Source organism: Motacilla alba, chromosome 1 (genome assembly GCF_015832195.1).
Source record: "Motacilla alba alba isolate MOTALB_02 chromosome 1, Motacilla_alba_V1.0_pri, whole genome shotgun sequence".
NCBI classification, from domain to species: domain Eukaryota; kingdom Metazoa; phylum Chordata; class Aves; order Passeriformes; family Motacillidae; genus Motacilla; species Motacilla alba.
In genome coordinates this window covers 93139842-93164012 of record NC_052016.1, presented here as the reverse complement: position 1 = coordinate 93164012, position 24171 = coordinate 93139842, and the positions used below count along the sequence as shown (strand labels likewise).

The 24171-nt window shown below is 39.0% G+C and overlaps 1 protein-coding gene across 1 annotated transcript in view; it reads left to right on the top strand.

Moving 5' to 3' along the window:
* Positions 1-10460, top strand: part of VWA3B (von Willebrand factor A domain containing 3B) — a 61119-nt gene extending 50659 nt beyond the window's left edge. The window contains 6 exon segments of the mRNA XM_038154545.1: positions 2099-2219; positions 2966-3090; positions 4267-4404; positions 4938-5035; positions 8156-8325; positions 8328-10460. Of these exon segments, the coding sequence (XP_038010473.1) occupies positions 2099-2219; positions 2966-3090; positions 4267-4404; positions 4938-5035; positions 8156-8325; positions 8328-8419 (744 nt within the window). The 3' untranslated portion in view covers positions 8420-10460.
* The last annotated feature ends 13711 nt before the right edge of the window (positions 10461-24171 follow it).

The window sequence follows — 24171 nt, the reverse complement described above, 5'->3', positions numbered from 1 at the left end:
TCCTGATGATTTTTTTACTAAATTTTAAATAAAACACCATTGTTTTCAGCTCTTTCTTTTTAGGCTCTTTCATAAAAATGGGCTAGGTCCATTCAGAATGAGCTTGTTCCCACTGGCACCCAGGGAAGAGTGGTGGTAGCTTGACTCTGGAGGTGTCAGGATTATCAGAACCCAAAGTTTGAGCCAAGATACATGGAGATCTGTGGGTATTCTTCATGTCTGTTCTCACTTATGGTAGGAAAGTGCAAAGACTATTCTTTTTGAAAGGGAATTTAAAAATGTAGCAGCTAATGGAAGAAGTAAACAAAGTCTCCACCCATTGTGGTTTAATGCATTGCCTTCAACAGAAGCAGAGTGAAAGATGGTAAAAATTCCTTAGAATCAGATGGGGCTCTTCTGTAATAAAAATACTGAATGCCAGAAATGGATGTTCCAACAGTGTCTGTTCAGTCCTGCTGAACACCTAAAAGCTGTGTGAGAGAAAAGAAAGATGGATTTGAATTTAGACAGTGTTTCTGAGCCACCTGAATTCTGCATGACTCGGAATCCTCATTGTGGATGCTTGTGTCGTCTTTAGTATTTGGATTAATGTGTAATGCTGGAAGTTGCCCAAGTTATTAGTCAAGCAATACAAATTAGTTGATAATAAATATTCAGCAGCAGCTGTCCTTTTGGAGCCTGAGGAATTCAGTAAATGCTTTACCCAAATACTTTTTTGTGTCTTTGGAACTGTAGGTCTGCTCTCAAATCTGCATTTGTTGAGTTATACTTCAAGCAGTCAGTTAAGCACTGTGAAGAGCCTCTGGTTTAGTCTGAGTTGGAAAACCCAGACTGTTGACATAATTAATATTCTGTAGGGGTAAATAATAAGCTAGAAAAATCCCATGTATCTCTAATTTAAAATATCTCCTTGCCTCCTTTGTGTGTTTTGCTTATTTTTAGGACTTTTTTCCTAGGGTTGTTTGTGATTTTTGAGGAAGAGTTTGAAAAAAAGATACTGTAATAATTATAATGAAACTGAGAACAAAACCTCAGTCAAAGTTATTAATATATTTTCCATCATTATTGACTATTAGGGAAAATCAAGTTTCAAATCAAATACATTTTTGTAGGGAAAAAAGTCATCAGAAAAAGAAGCAAGTCATACACATTGTAGCAAGCAGGGGTTTTATTAAGAGTCTGTGAATTATGGTACTTTTTCAGAACAATGTGTAGATCTTTGGAAAAGTTTGAGATTTCAAGATGCACATTTTTATGATTCAGAAAAACTGTGTAAGGGATGGATGCCTGCAAATTGTTCATTAGGTCGGCTAATAAATATTTTAAAAACTAATGGTGAAACTGATTTATTTAATGGTGAAAATAAATACCACTATTTTCATTTAGTGGTGAAGCTGATTTATTATAAGCAAGTTTTGCACTTGCTAGTAATTTATATTTAGGAACAATATTGTGAGCAGAAGGGCAAAAATAATTAGTGCATGAAGAACCCCAGCTACTGGGGCAGAATAATGGAAGTGGCAGGTCTGGAAGATGTGGTATAATATTTTGCTAAACTGGAATGTTTTAAAATGGTTGAAAATGTCAATTGAATTTTGATTTTTTCCCCAGACATTTCAAGATTTGTTTGAACATTTTTTTATTTCATAAATGATTTTTTAATGATTCATCCCATACAGTGAGTTACTTCCAATGCAAATCAGATTACTGTGAAAACTCTCCTGGAGTTTTCTCCTGTCTGGACAAAAGAAATGTGTAGAGCAGGTTTTCCTATTCTGAAAAAAGAGCTGATTTTTCTTTACCTCATCCTTTAATATGAATTGTTCAACTTTGTTACATTTTTTGTAGAAAAATGGTAGCCAGAACACATGAAAATATAGGTATTGTTATGACCATACAGAACAGGACTTTATAGTGAAAACTCTTATATGAGTACTTCCTGTACTTAGAACTATTCTGAAAGTTTAAAGTATTTCCAGTTTACTGTGAATTCTGTACAGATCTTGTAGCATTCCATTGCCTCAGTTTTTAAATAATTCCAAAGAATAGATTAAGGCTGCATTAACTATTGTAGAGAAATAATTGTGTCAAATTACAGAGATTTGAAGAAGAAAGTGGGAAGCTGAAGTCTAAGACAAGACAAAAGTGTCAAATATTTGTGACTCACAAAAGCCAAAAGGTAATTGCAAGATCAGATGTCACAGGATTTTATTATCCAGGTATACATTTTTGTCCACATTTTCAGTATTATTTTGTGTTCTTTAATACTGATAAAACCTAAGTTATGGTCATAATTGACTACTTCTTTCTTAATGACATTTACTAGTACATGTGCATATTAATGAAAAATGAATATATATTTTGTATGTGCACATATATATAAATTTCTAAGAAAACATTCCGTTTGTAAAGTTGGAGAGCAATGATATGTTTGTCTATGAAAAGTATGGAAGTAAATCATAAGCCAAGCTTTTTCATGTGTCCAAAAAGATCACTAAATGCTGCTACTTTTTTGTTGAATTTTAAACCAGAGTGGTTTGTTGGTAAAACTCAGTTCTGTTGTTTCACACAGAGAATATTAGACTATTCTCTGTGTGTTTGCTTTTATCTTTGTGTTAACTTTACTTGTTTGGTTGGGATTTTTTTCAATTACATATTTTAACTGTGGTAGTAGTTTTATTACATTAACCTGATCAGCTTACAAATTTCAGACCTGTGCTTGAAAAAGACTTCATTTTCTTTTTGTAGCACTATTAAGACTGGTTGGTAAGGCAGGGTTTTTTTAGGTACAAATGTCCCCATTGCCCTAGCACAGCTTACAGTGGCTAAATGAAAATGAAGAATGTATAGTATAGACATGGTTGACCTCGCTGATGTGCGAGAGCCTATAGGATTTTTTTACAAAATAATTACCACGAGGAGTGAAAGAAAAATAATTTGAATATTTTATTCTGTTGTTTTTCAGGAACTGTGATAAAGAATATTAGTTCTACCTGTGCACTTGTTTACTTCAGCAATGGAGAGAGCTGTGATGTCCCTGTCAAGTTTACTATACCTGTGGGAGGTGCTATGCCATGCCCACATCTGCAGGTGAAAAACGGTATTTTTTCATGATTGAAAATATGCATTTTATATTTAAAAATATGAAATCAATTTTATATTTAGGTAATGAATTATAGATTTTTAAAAGTCTTTAAAATACATTTCTTTATTTTAATGAAGAGTTTTTCATTATAGTAATATCGTGCTATTTTCAACATGAAGTTTTTAATTTGCTTGAAGCTTGTTTTCATTGTAATTCTGTTCCTTTGTTTATTAAAATTATGTGTTCTAAATTCATCGATATTGTTTTCTTTCTAAAACATGAATATTTCCCCAGTCATAGAAGAAAGGTGAACTATTTATTTGTACAGTTATTGTTTCCTAGCACATAGATTATAAATGTAAGAGAACCTTTTTTACTTAGTGTGATTTACAGTAGGTTTTAACCATTTGGTTTCCAGAGCATGTTTTAAATCCAGCAAATAACTATATACTAAGGCAAATAACAGTAATAAAAATATTATAATCCCTGTTCATTTCTGGTTTTCTTTAAAATTTATCAGCTGACTACCTGTAATCACAGCTGGGTTTTTTGGTGATTCTTATTTTACACAACAGAATGGTGATGGTTGCATGGAGGATACAGCATGGATCCATCTGTTTTGAATAAAAGAAACATGTTTAGAATTGCATTGCTACATATAAAACTAGAGACATACCTCTTTTTTCAGTTTGAGATAAAGACAAATCCTGATATAGTAGCTCCTGATAACTCTGTATCCAACTCTAGAGACCTGCAGAATTTGATATAAAATTGTGACTTCTGTGTAAATTTTAAAAACAATTTTGGATAAATCAGTTACAGCTGGAATTATCTAAAATTCCCAAGGTTGGTTTAGAAGCTTATTGAAAGCCTTAAAATTTGCATAGAATCCAAGGGAATGCACGGTTTGTAAGAGTTTCCTCATTCAGTTCAGCTTGCCAGCTAAGCCCAGGTACATTTAGTAGAGCTCAGTCCTTTATTTTTGTTTTGTGTTCTCTGCCCGATTCACTGGAAGTTGGATGATCAGAACATGCAAGGACCAAGTTCTTTTCTTTCAATGCTCCATATTAAATCATGGGAACATGATAGAATGATGATTCATGTAAAAATACCTCCGTAGTTATGTCTTGTAAACTTCACAAGTTACGTGGTTCTCGCACTGATGCTTTCCTGGTGTGCAGGTTGGAGACTATGTGTTTGCCAGAACTGGGACACGGGCAGAAAATGAATGTTACGTACCTGCCATTGTCATAGCAACACCACAGAGGGTGGAGACAGGTGACAAACTCTACACAGTACTGCTGTTCAACAACAAGGAGGTAAGTAAACCTAGAAGATGATACTAGTCTGGCTGTTTTTGAAGAATAATAGAATTTTCCAGGCTAATGGGCTCCCTGTCCCAATCTGACTGTCCAGCTAACCAGAGTAAATCACATTTCAGAGTGCAATGAACAGCTCATGTAATAAACCTGAACGAAGAAATTCTGTTGGATAGTTTATTCTTAAATCATATTCTGTTCTTTCTTATGGAATATATTTGGTGGCTTTCACAAGTTCCATGCTTCTAAAATAAGAAACATAGGGAGTTTTAACACAGTTGGTATAGTCTGAAATTAATTCCATTAAGTTTGTTTGGTTTGTTTTTTGTTTGTAGGCCATTATGATAATTTTACTGCATTTTTCACAGCGTGCATTAAATAAAATTTACTTTGTACTTGATACTTTTATATTAATTATCTTTATTAGAGGCTGATTACAGTTACATTTAAACAGTTGATTTTTTATGCATATGTATCTTCATTGCTTTTAAGATTGGGTTTAAATTAGATGAATATTGATTGTGTTATTGCAGGAACACTGTATAAGAAGTGAGCTCATTAAAATCAGCCAAACCAAGTATGCCTATTCCTGCGAGTACATAAGAATGGTGCAGACAGTGGATTGTGAGATGTGAGTATGTTTGAACCTAAAAATACCAAATTTTAAAAATTTGAATCCTAAATGTTGCACTTTGAGTTCAGCTATGCTGTCAGGTTTCCATATGTAGTTTGGTTTCAAAACTACAGCTATTTTGAACTGGCTTACTCTACACAGGCAACTAAGTTAATGTGAGAATTTACTGCCTTATTTTCATTCTGGAAATATTGGTGGGATCTGATGGTTTGAAGCTTAGTCCCAGAAAGTTGTAAGGGGATTGCTGAAAGGTGAGATGGCATTTCTATTTGTTGTAGACCTTATTTTCCTTTTAAAATGCTTACTGTTATGTAAAGCTGCACACTGAATTGCAATTTTTTTTTCTAAGATACTTGTTCGTCTTCTGAGCTTAAATATGGAGAATGATGGAGAGAGAATGCGTAAGATGAGTATGAGCCCCTACTTAGGTTCTGCAGAATTAATGGCATATGAAGTGTGCACTGAAAATGCAAGTGTTCCAAGTACTTATGGATTACATTTGTTAATCTTGTGTTAAATTCTAGTTTAATCCAGTTGAAATTGTGACAGCCTTCAGAGCACTAACAACCTCAGACAACCTTAGGATGGACAATAGGATCAGAACTGTCATCTAGGGATATTTCCCCAGAATACATTCCCAACCTACAATTATTTGGAATTTAAAAATTCTCTGAAGCAGAATTGGAGTCTCTGTATTAAACAACCTTGATGGAATTTTCTTCCATGAATTTGTGCAGTTACTTTTTTTGAAACCATGTAAAACTTCATCATCCATAGCTTCTTCCCAGGGGGAGTCACACAGTTTCACATTTTGTGTGAGAAAACAATTTGATTTTGAGTCTTCCATTTGCCTTGACATCTACAGGATGAAGGATTTCCTCTTCTATGTAGTACGAACACTGCTGCAAAAGAATCGTATCATCTCCATCATGGGAAGTTTATTTTCAAGAGGAAACATAGACAGGGAAAATCACAGAATTACAGAATTAGCTTGGTTAAAAAAGACCTTTGAGATCAGCCTATCACCTAACACCACCTTGTCAACTAGAGCATGGCACTGAGTGCCACATCCAGTCTTTTCTTAAACACCTCCAGGGACAGTGACTCCACCACCTCCCTGGGCAGCCATTCCAATGCCAGGTCACTCTTTCTCTGAAGAACTTCTTCCTAATGTCCTGCCTAAACATCCTGGTGCAGCTTGAGGCTGAGTGCTCTTGCCCTGGTTACCTGGGAGAAGAGACCAACTCCCACCTGGCTGCAGCTTCCTTTCTGGTAGTTGTAGAGAGAAATAAATTCCACCATTAAAGGCAATTTTAGATTACAGAATCATGGGATAGGTCAGATTGGAAGGGACCACAGTGAGTCATCTGGTCCAACCTCCCTGCTCAAACAGGGTCATCGCAAATCACATGGCACAGGATTGCATCCAAATGGTTGAGTGTCTGCAGTGAGGAGACTGCACACTCTGTCTGGGAAGCCTGCTCCAGAGCTTGGTCACCTACAGATGTTTTTAATTTTCATTGAAATGTTCTTAGATGATTATAATCATTAAAGATTTAATCTAAAAATTATGGGTGAGGGTATCAGTTGTGGGCTTGATCTTTGGATTCACTGAGAATGATGGAGTGAAAAGCAACAAAGATTCAAGTCCTGTGGTTCCCACATATTTTCTAGTAGTGATCTTAGTACAGTTTGAAACTCAACCTTCCACCAGCTTGCAGCCACAGCACACAAACAAATGAATGCCCTCTCTTTACTGAGCAGAATTCCAAATCTGGGAATACATCAATGCCTTTTCCCAGGCCACATTATTAATATGACAGTAGCTTCTTCTCACCAAAAAGCAAACCTGAAGACTATGGTTTCCTTCTTTATGCAAACAACCAGTTGAAAAGAGGCAGGTATGTAACTGGTCTGAGTTCCAGCAAAATCAGCAGAAGTCTTTCCCTTTCACAGAGTTGGATTGTATTCTGAGGTACTGTATTAAGAAACAATGTGATTAAATGCATGAGCAATAAGAATAGTGTCCATTCTACATGCTTTCATGAATGAGTGCTTTAGTACAAATATTCGTTCTCCAAAGAGAATTTATTATCAAGCCGAGTTGCCATTTTTATGTACAAATGAGGAGAAAATTGAATTTTGCATTGGCAAATAGAGGAATTCTTTGGAGAATTAACTGAAATTAATGCACTAAATAGAGTTTCCATTAGAACCCCTACTTTTTATGAGGGCATGGAAGTGTGCTTTCCAATGAAACTTGTTATTTATTGTATTTCTAAAATAAGTCCCTACCTCCTATGTCCTTTTTAGAGCAGGACACTGCAGCATATTGCTCATGGATGTGCACAGATCTAATGAGAAAGTGCTGACATTGTTGATAGGAAAAATGCAAAATCATAATTTAATTGGAAAGGAATCAAAAAGTTTGAATGCAGTATTGTATTAGAACCTCAAAAAGAGACAAACCATTCATGGTAAGTGCTGGAGTAGTAAGGGAAAAAAATTTAAAAGGCACATCCAAGGTTCCCATGTTGACAGGAAGTCCTCAGTGCCCATAGATGTTATACAATGGATTGGCTAACTCCAGCTCTAAATTCTTTGGGATTGTCTTTCAGTGTTTTTGTGGTGTGTATTAGGTAGTATGCTTAATTGACTAATCTTTAGAGGTACTAATATAGCTCTTACGATTTTAGGATGAGACATTAGCATCTGTTTGGGGCATTTTCCTGCCATCACTGTGGAAAGAAATAATTATGGCAGAATAAGCACTCTGCAAATGTAGCTAACAAGTTCCATATGCAAAGTACAACACTGTGTGATGTGGACCCACACAGCAAAAGGGTCCTTTATGCCCACATCCTTTCTGGAGTCATAAGAGGCAGATAAGATTAAGGGCCAGAGCAACCTGTTTTAGGCTATCTTTCACTTATTCTATTAGTAAAAGGGAAACTGAATTGTAGGAGATTTTATAGCCCTGTGAAATGGTCAAGAGTGTGGTAAGTCCTTCTCTTGTTGGTACTGTGAGACGTGGAAAAAGGTGAAATCTGTCTTGTAAAAGAGGCTTTATGAGATATGTGCTTTTAGCTTAGTGGATTTCCTTTTCTGGTTTTCCAGCCTGGATGGTGAGACTAAAAAGCCCTGCCCTCACCCACCTGTGGAAGATGAAGGAGGAGAACAAGCAAAGAAAAGTATAGTGAAAGAAAAGAGGGGAAAAAAGAAAAAGAAGAGGACAACAGTAGACAAAAGGCATCCCAGGGAGACAATGTCAAACTTGGATAATCTTTTGCCTCCAGAAGTGAAGTAAAACAGAGAGGAAGAAATTCACTGTCTAGCAATAAGGAAGAATTTAGAGGTAAAGATGTGGCTCTGAAAGTGTAAGGAATTAATAATTTGTGATGGGCCTTTAGCTATTCCCCACACAAGGAACGGGTTTCTGCATTTCTGGGTGTTAGCCAAGTTAGCTTTCCCGTGTCTTATATGATGAAATTCTTTCACCTCCTTTAGAAACTGTTCTTGACACTTTCTCAGCGTGTGTTTTCACAGCAGTGGCAAGAAATGAATAAAGCATGTTCCAGCATATGCCACCTTAATTTCCATAACAGTTGTAGTAGCAGTGAGAATGCAGTAACACCAAACCTTAATTCCTGCTTGTAAGCAGAGTATTTATTCCAGTCCCTCTTCTGTTTGTTCTTTGTTAGATTGAAGTTATGTCTATATTGAGGGTTTTTAATTATTGCACCTGTAGCTCAATGCTTCAGAGGTTAAATTGCTTTTGTTTTATGAGCTGGCTCAGTTAAAGCTGACAGCAGTACCTCTACTCCCTGTCACTCTGGAGCAGGGAGTGGGCTAGTGTAGGCCTGCCATTACATGTCTGTCAGCTCTTAATTTTCAAGATCCTGCTGTCAGTGGAAAGATAACAGGATTTTTATCCATACTTGCTAGGTGTACCTCCTTGTACCATTTAAAATATGTTTTCAAAGGCCTCATTATTTATTTACTTTCAGAAGTGATGGGTTATAAATTCACTCAATCATCATGTTTTCAATCAACTTGATTTGGCTCATCTGAATATTCCTTCTGTGTTCTCTCTCATCCTTTAAAGATTGCCTGCAAATTCCATATACATTGCTGATAGTGGGTATTATGGTCACCATTATATAATGCACATTTTAAGAGTGGCCTGATCAGAATTACATGACAGCAGAGGTGTTGGGCTTGTCCAGTGAAAAACCATGATTTCCAAAGGAGGGGCTATGTCGTTGGAAATGCTGTTATCCCAGACACCTTCCTTTTGGACTTTTCGAGATGCAGATTCTGAGGAAAGGTGAAATAATCCTAATGTGATGAGCAACTCCTTTAACTGATTCCCTGCAGCTTGGAGGAAAGATTATACCAGAGCATTGGTTATCTAGGCATTTTAATCCTGCCTAGATTTAGCAAATAATCTCACAGTATTCTAACAAGGGTTCAATGTCATATGCAGGTCAAACATGCTGCAGAAGGTACCTTGTCCTCTTCTTGTGACACTGTAAATATTGAAGATGGGTTTTTTCCCCTAAAATTTATTTTCATTTACATATCATTCTGTGTTTTATCAGAAAGGGAAAAGTCAGATCTGATAAAGATGTTAAGTAACACTATATGGTCATCCTCACATGGTTTCATTAGATACCTCTTTATCCAGTCTCTCTACGTGACTGTCTATTTCTCCTCTTTGGGTGTAGATAGTTGCCCCATTTTCATACCATGCAAATGTTTCCGAGCACGCTGTGTAAGTTACATAATTTTGTAAGTTATATCAAATATGCTACCTGACCCCTGATATACACATCTTTTTACACTGTGTTAATGCTGGATTTCATTTTAAAGATGAAGAGAATAAAGAAAACAAATTTGCCTGGCATTTTTATTCCTTATGCTCAACTTCCAATCAAGTATGAACTATTAGTTTACACTTACTGCTTGGCAGTTCAATATGTGTTGAGCACCAGTGAGATTCCTCTATGCAGGTTAACACTTTTCCTTAGAAGTTGTCATATTTGATTTCATTGATGTGGGTAGGTGTTAAATAACATGGATGAGGAGTTGGAAAGCCCTGCCATTCTAAAGAATTATTCAGTTAGTCTCTGTGGACCAGGTATTAAAAATATCAGATATCTAACAATGGACTTTGCCTTCATGGAGTTTTTGTAGCACTGAAATAAGGCTGGATATTCAAGTCAGGAGCCTGAACTGCACAAGAGAGGTAAAATACCCTGTTTTCCTCTTCAGACCCCTGTATTACTCTGAAGTCTCAAATATCGCCCTTCATATGCTGGACACACCAATGCTCATCAGAGTGATCCCTTTCCAGGTTTTCCTAGTAGTAGCCTTCATTACTTCATTATTTTTGATCTGTTTATATCAAAGGCAGACTTTTTCAAAGTCAGCATCTCTGAGAAATGTTTTGAGTAGCTGTGATAATAATAATTTTTGTAGTTAAATATCTTTTACAGGAACAAGGTTATGCTTTTTTTTTTTTTTTATATTTCTATAAGCAGTCTGTTAAACTGTTTTTTTTTTTCTGAAAGATGTATATTCCTCCCATGTATTCTTTTCCTTGTAATATCAAATACCTAAATAATTAGGATATCTTCTAACTTCTGAAAAAGCTCAATAGTCCTGATCTGTTTGGCTGAAGTAAAGGCATTTTCTTCATATTTGTATAAACGTTTTCGCTATGTATGTATGTGTCTAATGCATTAAAAGCATTTAATGCCATCAGTGTTTCTTGCATTTCCTTTACGAAGGTTTGTCTTGTCACTTTTTATGTCCAGATACATAAACACACGCACACACACACACACACACACACACACACACATATATATATATTTAGTAATCTGACTGGGCTATGTTTAATAACTATTTAATATGTTAATCGACACTCTGCCTATGTTTCTGCTGTCTTCATGTGAACATTCATCTGTTACATAAGGAAGTAAGTTCTCCTGAACTTGAATGAGCTTTGCCAGATACCAAGATGGATTTTTGTGCTCCCTAAGTTAATGTGGATTCAGCTACTTGGCTCTTACATAGGTAGTTGATGAAACCTTGTATTCCCATATATTTCCACAGACCTGTGAGCCCTATATGAATTAAGGGAATTTGGACTGTTGGTGGTTTGGTTTATGATCAGCTAAAATATTTCTGATGGTTAGGAGGAATCAACAGCCCATTCCTGTTGGTCCCACTTGCAGAAACAGCATAAACAGAAGTGGATAAAGGTTAAGTAATTGTGTTAGTTATTTAGCATATATTAGCTTCATTATTGTGTTTAAGTGAATTCTGCCTTATCCTTATTTCTTCCAGAACTACTATATTTGAAACAATATTATTTTGATGTGTATGCTTGCTACTCTTACTGTGCTAGTTAGCTCTTTGTGTTGTTTATAAGAGCGTGAATGAAAGTCTGGCAAATTCCTGCTGACTGCTGGCTAATGCTTCTTTGTCTTGGTAAGTCAAATAATTCTATTTGATGTAGCAAGACCATTGATACTTAACTCTGTCCTTGGTTATTGCAATAACTGTTTTTATAGGTGCAATAAAATAATGTATCTCTTTCTGTAAAAAATTCTTCTGTCGGTGTTTCTAGTTTTTTCTGTTCTGTAATGCCTAAAATCAACGTTCATTCCACGAAACTTCCTTGTCAATTTTCTAAAATGTGTATCAAGTAAAAAAAAAAACGAAACCAGAAAAAAAATGGCGTGAAGTACAGGTATGATACACAGTGCTACACTGCACTGCCTGATGCATTAGCATATAATAGCTATCAGAGCCAAAATCTCCTTTTTCATTTATAATGAGATATGACTTGAAGCAATTATGCTGATAATTACTGTAACTGCCAATATGGGGTAGTTGGGAGACCTTTGAAAATGAACATTTTCTATCCCTTTCTGTAGCAAACGTAGTTTGTCTGAATTGGGTTCAAGAGTGGAGCAGCTGTGGCACCTGGCATTCTAGTGGATTGGCTGGGTTTCCTGCAGTAGGATTTCCCATTTTTAGCACCCACTCGTTTTCCAGTCTCATTTTCCATCTAGTCCATTCAGCATTTGGAGAAGGCTATCATAATAAAGCAGTGTTCCCATCTGTTGGTCATGGCTTGTTTAATGAGCAGTTGATGTCAATTCAGCTCTGCCTGCATCTGTTCCTTACTGCAGCTGTGTGTGGCTAAGGGCTCCTCAACAGCGGCCAGATTTAGCTTTTGTCTCTTCATACCATGTTACAGCTTGGCCAGAAACATTTTGTCTTCTCTCAGGGCTGTTTGCTCATGGAAAGAGGAAAGTGTGCTAAACTCTGTCCCTTTCCCGATAAAGAATGAAACAGGCAAGGGGGGAAAAGTGGAGTTCCATTGGTTTAGGAGGCATGTTTGGGGGTATCTGAGGGCAGAGATGCAGGACAGTTCAGTCCAGATCCTAAGAGCAAGAGCGGAATGGGTTCTTTCAGCATCTTAGGAAGAAACAGAGAGCCTGTGCACTGGCTGAAGACAACAAACAGATTGTGAACTGTGTGTGATGGGGAGCACTCATTTAATAGTGCAGCTTTCACTTTACTCAGGGAAGCAGTATGGCCACAATACCTTTCAGTATTTTAGTCTGGCAATGCTTTTGTACTGCAGCCAGACAGGACACAGTCCAGACATTTCCTGACCCTTACACATAGGAACTCTAGATTTCTGTCTCTTGGGTGCTGAAGAAGAATCAGAATGTTTCTTTTGTGTATGTAAGTACTGATGGTGTATGTTTATTAGGCAGTTTTCAAAGGCACACTTTTGATTTTTAAACTGCAGCTTCAGAGTTTCAGTGGTAGCTATGGATGACAATCACTCCTAAAACTAATCATACTCAAATCTCATATTCTGTATGTATTCAATCTGTGTTGTTGCTTCCCCAACCTGTGCATCATACTTATCCTTCTTTATTCTTCTGATTCCTTCCGCAGTTTTGTTTTCCACTACACAAGTGGTTTTTATATGATCATTGAAAACCAAAGTCTGAAGCAAAATAGAGTATATGCTTTTGTTTACTTTGTTTCTTCCTATTTTATTATCTTGTTTTTCCTCCAGCTTCTGGTCTTTTGTCATTCATTATGATTATCATCATTTTGTGCCAGGAGGGTACCTAGTAGTTGGCGGTCTCATTTGATACGACTAAAAAGTGACTTTTCAGTGACCCTTCAAAGAAGGCTCAGACACAGGTCCATGTAGTCTATTCCCTATCCCCAGCAGTTCCTGGAAGATGATTCCTAAGTAAGAGTAAGATCAAAGATTGGCCTGCGAATACAATAGCTACAAGCTTCAGATTTAGAAAATGAGAATACTTTAAAATACCTAAAAAACAGACTGGTTTGAACTTGTGAGGAAGAAAGCAAAACTTTATGCAGAACTACTGTCGGAACTCAGAATGTCCCACAGACATTCTCGGACGTTCCAGACCCAGGTCAAAAGCATCTGAGACCCTGGCATGCAGCCAAAGACACACGTGGCTTTGAATCTGACCCATGGAACAGTTTACCAACTTTGCAGGAAGAACAAGAAGTCACAAAAGTTTAGATATTGTAGTAGAAGTAGTCACGAAGTAAAGGGTAGGATTTCTGAGTGCTGTACAGGTGGGTTTTAAGCCTTGCACGCAGGGGTCCAAGTTTTGTACATGGGGGTCAGGGGGTTCTAAGATGGAGGGACTTGGGTGTGCCCTGTCCTCTTTCTTTCTCCTTCCTAACCTCCATGTCTTTGGTGATGTTGGCACTCACAGATTGGTCAACAGTAGAAAGTCACCATTCAATATAGATAGTAGGTATTGGAGAAAAAGCATAAACATGTAGTACGTAATATATGATATAAAAGATGGCACCAGCCCCCTGGGAGGGCAGTGTGCCTTTGTCTGAGCTGCTGAACGGGCCACAGCAGTTCAGGGAGAAGAATCTTTTAGATAACCAACAATAAACAACCTTGAGAACAGACAACAGAAGACTACTGAGTCTTTCTTCGAAGGCACGGGTTGGAGGAGGGACTTTTCCATCTTTTGGGGTCATCCCAATCCGGGGGTGAAACCCCACAAACTACTGCTCTGTTAACATAGTCATTGAGTTACTTGTTTCATGATAAATTTCAAGGGGTGTTTGAACTGTGACATCCAAGCTCATGGTACATTTATATTGGGTGAATTTCAGCTTTTGTGGTAGCAAATTTGATCACAGATCAAATGCATGATATGCATTTGATGCATATATGCATCAGATGCATGATATGTTTTAACTGGGTCTGGCTACTAGGATATTGCTCTGCTTTGATATAGCAATAATATCTCAGCTCTTCTATTTTCCTTTATTACCTCCTTTACATTTTGATTCTTCTATTTTAAATGCCTTTATCAGATGAAGAATATTCTTAGATTAATATTACATCCTAAATTACATTCTTAGATTAATATTCTTAGATTAATATTACATTATTCTTAGATTAATATTACATCCTACATTACATTCTGAGCAAATTAGCAAATATTAAATATTGCTGCATGATTAAACAAGGAGTAATAGAGACAAAAATAAGAACAGCCTTGTGCCATCATTTAAGAGACAGTATATTAAAAAAATAAATTTATATAGTCAATGGAGGCAGAGTCTTTGAGGATATATTTACATATCAGTTTAAAGCTTACTTTAGGCATCTTTCAATTGCCTGCTCTAGGTAGCTAGTTCAGGTGTACTTGGCCAGGAAAATACTACACAGTGGCTGTACAGATATTTCCCAGGAGAACTCTGGTTTCACTGGAGATCAGCTTTGGGAAAATCTTGATGGTTTGATATGAAGCCAGGATAGTTCAGTGGGGATGTGAGAGAGAGTGTGGAAATTTTTGCCTGGCCTGATTTAGGGAATACTCAAACCCAGGAGAAACTGAAATGGTCTGTCCTGGAGGTTTCAGTTTGTATAGCTCATATTATCTTCTGTTCTTTCCTTCATCATGTCAGTTTTCTCTTGGAGAATGGAGCTGGCACTCACATGGAGCCCCTGGTTACAGGCAGTCACTGAGGGTCTTTTCTGTACAGTGAAGAGATATTACTATAGCACAGCACTCATGAAATTTTAGGACAGGGTATCTGGAAAGAAATACTTCACTGCGGATATGAACATTTCATTTTGTGAAGGAAATGGCACCACCAATAGATGGAAAAGTCCCATACCTGATGGTAGGGAAGATTTGTAAATGAAAAGTTTAGATATCTGTTTTATCCCCAAGAATGGCTTTCAGTCACACAGACTTTGGAATCTACCTGCTCACAGGTCCTTTTTTGAGGACAATGAGTCTCAATCAAATTACTCATCGACATGATCATCTCGCTTATGTCTCTTGTGATTATTGTGTGTTTGAGGCTGAGCAGGTGCAATCCCAATGACATGAAGAAAATGGCGTGTGGGCCCATTTTGTATGTAGATACTGTTAAGTATGTGCAGATGGGTTATGTGCCATCCCACAGTGACAAAGACTCAGATCCTGTTTCAAAAATTGGCTGAAGAAACTTACCTTCGTATTACACTGGGTGCAATACAAAATTGTGAGAAATACAAACAGGAATGTTAACCTAACCAGGACCAAAACTGTCAGCACAGGTAGTCTGAATGGCTAATTCTTGTGCATAAAGGGTGGCTTTAAAGTCTGATGCATTATAGAAATATGGATGGTGATGGATGAGTTTCCTTTTCTCTTGTTATTAAGGATCCATTGCACTGTTCCAATCTGGATGTGCAGTCTGACCTCAAGAAGCACCTGTCATTGGATGACATTTATTAATTTTTTCCTATTGTGGCCACAAGACTTTTTCCTGCCTGAGCTTGGTTAAATGTTTTGTTGGATTGCTTTGCAGTAAGCTTGGGAATTGTTAAGATGATTTATTCTTTTCATTCAAATATTGCTGTTGATGCATTTGCACAAAGCGAGCTCTGTCCTGAGTTCCACACCCTGGTGCAGATATGGGAGGTAATGCTTTCATATGCTTGTGTCTGCCCTCCATCTCTTTCAAAAAGAGAAGTAGTATTATGATGGTTTGCCAACAAGATGAATTTTCCAGATTTTTTTTTGATTTACCAGATAGCTGAGCCTGACCCGGAAAGCCTAATTTCAGATTCTGTCAAGGGAGCATAACCAGACCATCAAAAACCCAGGTTGCTGCTTCATCACACTGCCTCACACAAAGTTGGCAGAGGTGGGGTTTGGGTTGCCAAGACTATGCTCAGACTACTTCTTTCTGATTCTGTCCCAGCTACTAAGGTGGCACTTCTCCCACTTGCTAAAGAAATGTAGCCTCCACAGAAAAAACAACTAAACAAAAGCCCCCAAACAAACAAATAGAAAAGAATATTCACCTGCATGAGTATTCATCATTCTGGATCAAGCCTTGGACCCAGGGCTTGAGACTCAGCCCCTGGCATTCAGCTCTGCATGAAAGGCATAAGAGAGAACACCTGTTAGCTGTCCTGTTGGTGCCAGCTGTTAGAATGGCAGGAAGCTGAAAAGTGTTTGAGCCTGAATTCCTTTAGAAAGTCATCAGTAACCTCCTGCTCAGTTGTGAAAATGGGAAATCAGATCAATGTCCTATCTTCTGAGAAAAAGGGAAGCTTCATGGAAGTTGGTATAACAAACTTTAACTCAATCTGCACAAGTATGCAATGGACCATTTCTTCCAGGGTTGTTTCCTTGCTTGCCTGGGGCTTGGCTGCTCCTCTTAATCACACATCCCCATGGCCCTGAGTGCTCCAGGGCCAACTGTAACCCTCTCCTGTTGATAAAATGAGAGTGTTGGCATCAAAGCTGAGGTTTTCCTCCAGCTGGGAGGTGCTTCTCCTGGGAGGGGGGAGTGCTCAGCAGAAAAGGATGCAGGTTTATGCTGAGTGCCCTTGAAAACCGAGCAGTTAGTGATCCCAGTCCTCCCCACAGTGGCTCTGGAGCCAGGCCAACAGCATTAAGCAAGTGCTGTCCCTGCCCAAGCTATGAGACAAGGTTCAGCTCAGTGGTGCCCAGGTTCCAATTTAACAGCAAAACATGCTGAGGGCAAAACTGTGCGAGGCATGATTTCAACACATTGTAAGCTCAGTCTTCTAATTACAGGGCTGTAAGAAAAGGTCAGAAGCAAACAAATACAAACACATCTGTGGCCTAAACTGAACATCAGCTCTTTTTGCCCAGTTCTTCCACTCCAAAAGCTATTAAGGTACGGTCTCAGCACTGGCAGTGTCATCCCATCCTGTGAAAGATGCCCCATGTCTCAGTCTTAGCAGGTTTAGAAGAGGTAATTGTCCATCTCCAGTGGCATTCCCTGCTCCACAGTTTCCCTGACAGGTAACTCAGAGCTGAGCATCACAGCATCCAAGCAGCTGCCTCTCTGTCTCTTTTCCACATGATCTTTAGTTGCTTGTGGGTTTTGAGGAGAGGATGTTGGGAAATTTGTGATACAGGCTTTGACATGTAGTGACAGGTTCCTGCATGCACTGATCTAGAGCTCGGCTTTGTGACTGTAAGCTGAGTTTCTGCTGCATCAGACAGTGATGAGGAGAGCGGAGATCCCTGCACACCTCACCTTTGTTTTATACGGTATGTATGCAGATTTGTTTTGCAAAAAGCTCTGTCAGTCCCCTGAGTCAACCAGAAGCCACCTCAGAGTGGGTGTTGCAGCAGTGATGCTGCATTGATCAGCCCAGACAAGAAGGAGCCTGCACTGGTTAAAGACCCACTCTACAATACTGGTGCTACACAGTTGCTCGTAGGCTCAGAGTTAATGTAGAGCTTGGGTGCTTGTGCTTGAAAACAGAATCCGGGACTGCAGTGAGTAATAAATATTTGGGGATGATGACTTTTCAAGCCCAACATTCTCCTCAGACAGATCACTGGCATAACGCCCTCCTTGGAGTGTCCTGTTAGCCCCAGCCTGAAGGCACAGCCGGTGCCACTGCCCCTGCAGCACTCCGGGCACTGCTGCATGGAGCACTGCTCTCCCTGCTGACTGGGATGTGCTGGGAACATGACAGGGGGTCCTGGGGGAACATGGTCTCCTTACATGCCAGAAGTTCACAGAATCACAACCTCCCCATGCTCTTCCTAATACAGCATGCTGTGAATCTATTCACTTTTCACAGATGAAATGGAAACCGAAGTCTTTAATCGAGAAATGTGTGAGGGGACTAAATTCAGGCAATGCAGTGAATACAGATGGCAAATATAGCAGAATTGGTTTTTGTTTTCTTTCTACTATACTTCATATTTTCAACCTTCTCTGCCCGTCTGCAGAGCTTGTTTCTGTTCTGAAAGTCTTTTCATGCATAGTGCATTCATTTACCACCCACAGATGCTGCCTGTTTATTCTCTTCTGCTGTTTTCATTGATCTAACATGAAAGTCACCTTGAACTGAAAGAGCTTTGCCCTTCCTAGGTGTGCAAAGTATTAAAAGGTACAAATACAAGCACACAAATACAAGGACTAAGCAATTTTTCGTAGGGGCTACTGTTACAGGAAGTCATGGGTACTGAATCTGAATTGTCTATAAAAAGGCAAGATGCTCTTGGATTTAATAGATAGTTCATAGAAAGGTGGCAGACTAGATACCAAGGCAGAGTGGGCTATATGTGTTATGTGTTATACCTTTCATTAATTATCTTGGTCCTTTTCTTCCTGAACAGAAGCATATTTTGGTATTTACTGACTTTTTTTTTTTTTTTACTTACATCTTAATGGGTGACATGGGATAATTTGCCTGTGGATAAATTATAAGTGGTACAGCACCAGAGAAAATTTCTTTCACAAGAAAATTAATGCCAGGATTTACCATCAATCTTTATTTTATGCAGCTGCTTTACAGATGAAGGAAACTGAGACCCTCAACAAACAAGAGGAAGCACTTCAGCCTAACAGCTTTGCATTGAGTGCCTAAATATCTTTTGCACGTGAATTTAACAATATGTTTCCAGACAATTACATTGTGAGTATCCCTGCAGGGCTGGCAGCTGAATGTTGGCCTGTTTGTTCCCTTAATTAAATATATGGCTAAATGCATTCAGCCACGTTAGCTCTGGCTGGGATGAGCAATGCTGTGCTTGCTGATCCCTTCAGTTCTGCCAGCCCTTGTGGTCAGAGAGCAGCTACACTCTGTTACTGTTTTCAGCTTGAGCACAAAAGCTACACAGACTTCCTTTGTGTGCTAAAGGACAAAAATTAATTTTCTCTGCCTCTTTCTCTTTTTCTCACCATGGAATCTTTAGCTTAATTCTGGCTGCAGGTGATTGTAGGTTTTAACTCCACAGAGAAATGGGTTACACTGGAAAGCTTCAGGGGATGTGCTTTTTAATTGGCACAAAACAGCAAAACCCCAACATTTTCCATGGTTGGTGGCAATTTTGGGAATCCTTTCTCTCATAAATGTGTAACATTTTGTGCAGGATGTCTGATCCACCAAGAGGAACTTTCCTAGTGACAAACTGGGAACTGACTAATAGCTTGTGGTTCTTTTTTTCTCCATTTTCCAAGCCTACCCACTTTGTGTTGCTTTAAGAGATCAATACAATCAAATTACCAGTCTGACCAGTTTTGACCATTACCTGTACAACTGGGCTGCAAAAGCCTTGAAGTTCACAGCATGCCAAAGCACTGAACACAAAATTCCTCACCTCCCACTGGTGACTAAAAGTCTTGTTCCTGTATAAATGTGACCTTGTGTGTATGTGGTTTGCAGGTGCTTTGCAGTGGCAAACACTTTTTAACTTCAAAGAAGTGAGGCAGAAGCTGAGGGGACAAGGCCACTCCTGCACAGAAACCAGCAAAGACAGAGCTCAGAATATTTATGCAGTGGCTCTGGCAAAGTAGGTAATAATAAAGAAAGTTTTATTATACCTTGTATCTACTTGCACACCTATCGCTGTTTGGCGGTTTTGTTTGGTTGGTTTTTTGTTTTTTCTTTTAAATTAGACTACCAACACTTCTGCAAGGGCTTTGGACTTACAAGCTGTGTGATGCAGAGCTCAGTGGCACTGCCCTTTTGAACTTCCCAGCAGTGGCCCCAGATAAGTGTGAGGGCTTCTTGTTACAGGAACTCTAGACACATTGTGACTTTGGTTAATTCCCCATAATACTTGCCTGGTACTTACAACTGTACAATACTTTAAAAATGTGTCTCATATGTGATGCTAATGGGGTTTTATGAACTAAAATGTACATTGAAATGTACAAAAATAAAGGTAGCCAAGTTTGTGGTAAGATGCACACTTGACAATTTTCATCTGAGAGTTAAAATCTAAATGCAAGCACTTGGTGTGTGTCCAGGACACAGATTTAGCATCTAAATGAGTGGAAAGGGAGGAAAGTCCCATGATTCAGGATTTCACATGTGATGCTCATGAATGCTGTAGCCACAAATATATTTCCTGAGGACCTCTAAATAAATTAGGGAATTTTTAAAATCTCTCTATATATTCTTTCTCTTCAGGCCCACAGAATTGAAACAAACAGGATGAAGTCCAGCTGCCTAAACATCAGTCCAGAGCTATCTGAGATGTTTAAGGGTGTCCAAGACATCTGGTTCAGGCTGGCATATATGACATAACACTTATTAACAACTCCTTTTTTCTGGCTGCTAGATGCTGGGGGAAATAATCCACAGCACCTAAAATAGCACTGAGCCCTGTCAGTAAAGTCACTCTCTCTGGTGAGTACTGCAGGAGAGGCTTAGGATTGTCCATTTATATCCATTACCATTTATATCTGCCTAATTATGTGAAGAGTGGAAGAAATTGTTTTGACATTAGGAAACTGCAGAAGACAAAGGAAAATGTAGTGATACTGACACATGCTATTAAAAAATCGACTTGAAAATATTTTCTGAGCTGCTATCCAGAAAGTCATCAAAAGAATAATTATCCAATCTGCAAGCTACATTGAAAAATCATTCAAGTCTACTAATTAGTCATGAATGACATGAAAACAGAGGGGCAGTCTCTTCTGGCAGGTAACAAATGATAGAATGAGAGGAAATGGCCTCAAACTGTGCCAGGAGCAGTTCAGATTGGATATTAGGAAAAACTTCTTCACTGAAAGGATTGTCAAGCACTGAAACAGGGTGCCCAGGTAATGGTGAAGTTGCCATCCCTGCAGGTATTTAAAAGATGTGTAGTTGGGACACTTGGGGACGTGGTTTAATGGTGCAAGATTAATAGCTGGACTCGATGATCTTACAAGTCTTTTCCTATCTAAATAATTCTAAAATTCTATGATTTTAAGAGGAGTTTGTTTGCAATTCTCTTTTTTATCCCTTTACTTTGCTCTTGAGGTGAGGTCATGGACAGGTTCCCTAGTGCCATTGGCACCAAGACACAAGGTACTTTCCAGCACCTGATTTTTTTCTTGTTGCAAATCGTATTAAACAGGACATATTTCACAGAGTTAACTCAAGTTTTCCTTTAAGCTAACACCCTCTACTGTTCACTCCTGCATATTATCCATAAAACAAACATAGCCATGATTAAAGTGACTGCTGACTTTGGTGTGGTACAGCAATTTCCAAAGTATTGCCCTAATTTTAGTTTTGTTATTCTTTGAAATGACTGCAGCAGTGACTTAGTCAACTGACTTCCCTACATCTTTCAGAAAAAGAAACATGCTGCAATGTCCCTTTTCAATAGTTTATATGTAGCATATATAATTATTATTTATTTTTGAAAATAGCTGTGATTCCTGCAGTGACAAGAACAGCCTGATCACAATTTGATGTTGTTGAATGCTGGGGCTTTACTTTAGCAACCAGAAGTTTCTGAAGTTGACTTCTCTCATTTTTATGCTGTATTTTTGACATAGTTATGGAAGTTGAATGGAGTTTCTGTGTGAATGATGATTGCTCACACTTCAAGGTTTTGATTTTGGAGAAGACAGGCCTGTTCTGTCTTTAGAGTCCATGTGAATGAGTTATCTGACTCAGAATTGCCATGCAAACCAGACATCTGGCTTGCCTACCTCTGAATTACAGCCACATGCCAGTCACCAGCTGTTGCTATACTGATCTGCTTTGAGGGTAAGGACAATGTAAATGAAATAGCCCAAGAATTAAATATTATTTGTCACTCAAAGAGGGTGCTAATGCCAAAAGGACTCTTAGCCCATCTCTAGAAAAGACAGCTGTCCCCATGGCAATGAAAGGGGCAGAAGAAACTGCAGAGCTCTCCTTGCCAGTCTCTCAGTAGCGTGACACAAGTGTCTGAAGCTCAGTTTTAATCTCCTTTTTTCTCTATAAGACACCTAGCACATCATGCTTTTTAACAATCCCCACCTCCCTTGGCAAGAAAAGGGTTTAAGGATAAACTTTAGGAATGCTGCTTGCTAAGCTCATGAAACTCGTCCTTCAGGGATGTCCTTCTCTTTATATGTAAGGCAATAAATGGGAATATATTCTGTGAAATCACTCCTTCCCCTCTAACCATTACCAGCATCAAATCAGCCCCTACTTGTTGTTCTGTGCATGGGAAGGTGCAAGCATTGTTAAGTCTTATTAGCCACTGAGGATTTTAGCAGTGTTAATCTCATAAATTCTTCTGTCTTACTGCCAGCCTCTGAAGCTTTCCCCAAAAACTCTCTGGGTCTGTCTCTAGCCCTCAGGAAAACCTCTTAGAGTTTTCCTCTGGGCTGAAAAGAAGCCACCATTCTGGGAAATCCCTTTTCCCATTGGCAGCTGTGCTGCCATGTTTCATTTGACTTTCAAGTGACATCAGAAGATTAGTGCAATCTCTTTGCAGGCTGCAAATCCAGAGAGCTGCATTACACTGCCTTGATGTCCCTCTGAATATGACATTATTTGACAAGAAACAGAATACTGTTCATAGGTGCTACAAAGATATTGGCAAAGACATCTTGACACCCCTGCCTTGAGGCCCATAAAAATAGCTGTAACACCCCCTGGGCTATTCCACAGGTCTGCTTGGGCAAAGAGGCACAACTTGAGGCTGTTGAGGCTGTTTTGTCTTGTCCTGTCACTGGCTGCCTGGGAGAAGAAGCCAACCCCCACCTGGCTGCAGCATCCTCTCAAGTGGCTGTAGACACCAATAAGGTGCCACCCCCAAGCCTCCTCTTCTCCAGGCTAAACAACCCCAGCTCCCTCAGCTCCTCCTCCAAAGTCCTCCTCATTCCTCATGCACAGGCAGCATCAACTTTGAAACTTAGGTTTTGCTGGTAGCTACTGCATGGAAGGTCTTTGACCACTGCAACAGTGCTTTCAAGTGTGTTATTGGTTTGCTGCAATAAAACTCCTGCTGGTATGGAACTAGGACAAGCTGGCTTGGAACCAAGATGATTTCACTGTCTGGGGGAATATCTGCATTCTGGTCAGCTCTGATGGGCTATGCCAGGCCATGGTAAGCTAGCGTGCCGTAGCCATGTGTGTGTGTAAGCCAAAAGGGACAGGGCATGGATAGCCTGGCACTCATTCTACAAATGAAGGCATCTCCCCCAAAGAGAGACAAGAGCCATGCAGCAGGAACCTGTCTCTCCTGCCAAGATTACAGGTGAGAGCCAGGAACCTGCTCAGATCAGGTACATCAGCTAAGCAGCACAGCAGTCACTGACCCCAGCTCTCAGACAGCTTGTTTGTTTAAGCAAAGCCTGTATACCGAATGTTCCCATTGGAAAAGATTTCCTGAGTCTTTACCTTCATTGTCTGTGGTTGTTTCCACTTCATAAGGCAACAGTTCCCACCTGTCCCAGCCAGTGATATTTGTCCTTTAAAAGCATTTCCTTTTTCAGCATTTCCCCTTCGCCTTATCTAACTTGTACGAGGTGGACTGCTCCTGCTCTGCTTTAATCTCTGGTCCACAGAAAGCCCTACAAAGACATTTAATAGTGCAAGATAAATGAAGATTCAGCAGAACTCAGCACTCTACTGGAATATTGAACTTTCTGTCACATTTTCAAATGCTTGCTTTTTATGACTACTGTAACATGAGTATTAGTGAGACATATCTTACACCTTGAGCCTTGTATACAGCAGATGGAAATAAAGGGTGTTGCCTCAAAAAACTCCAAGGCAAATCATAGAATGGCTTGGTTTGAAAGGGACCTTACAG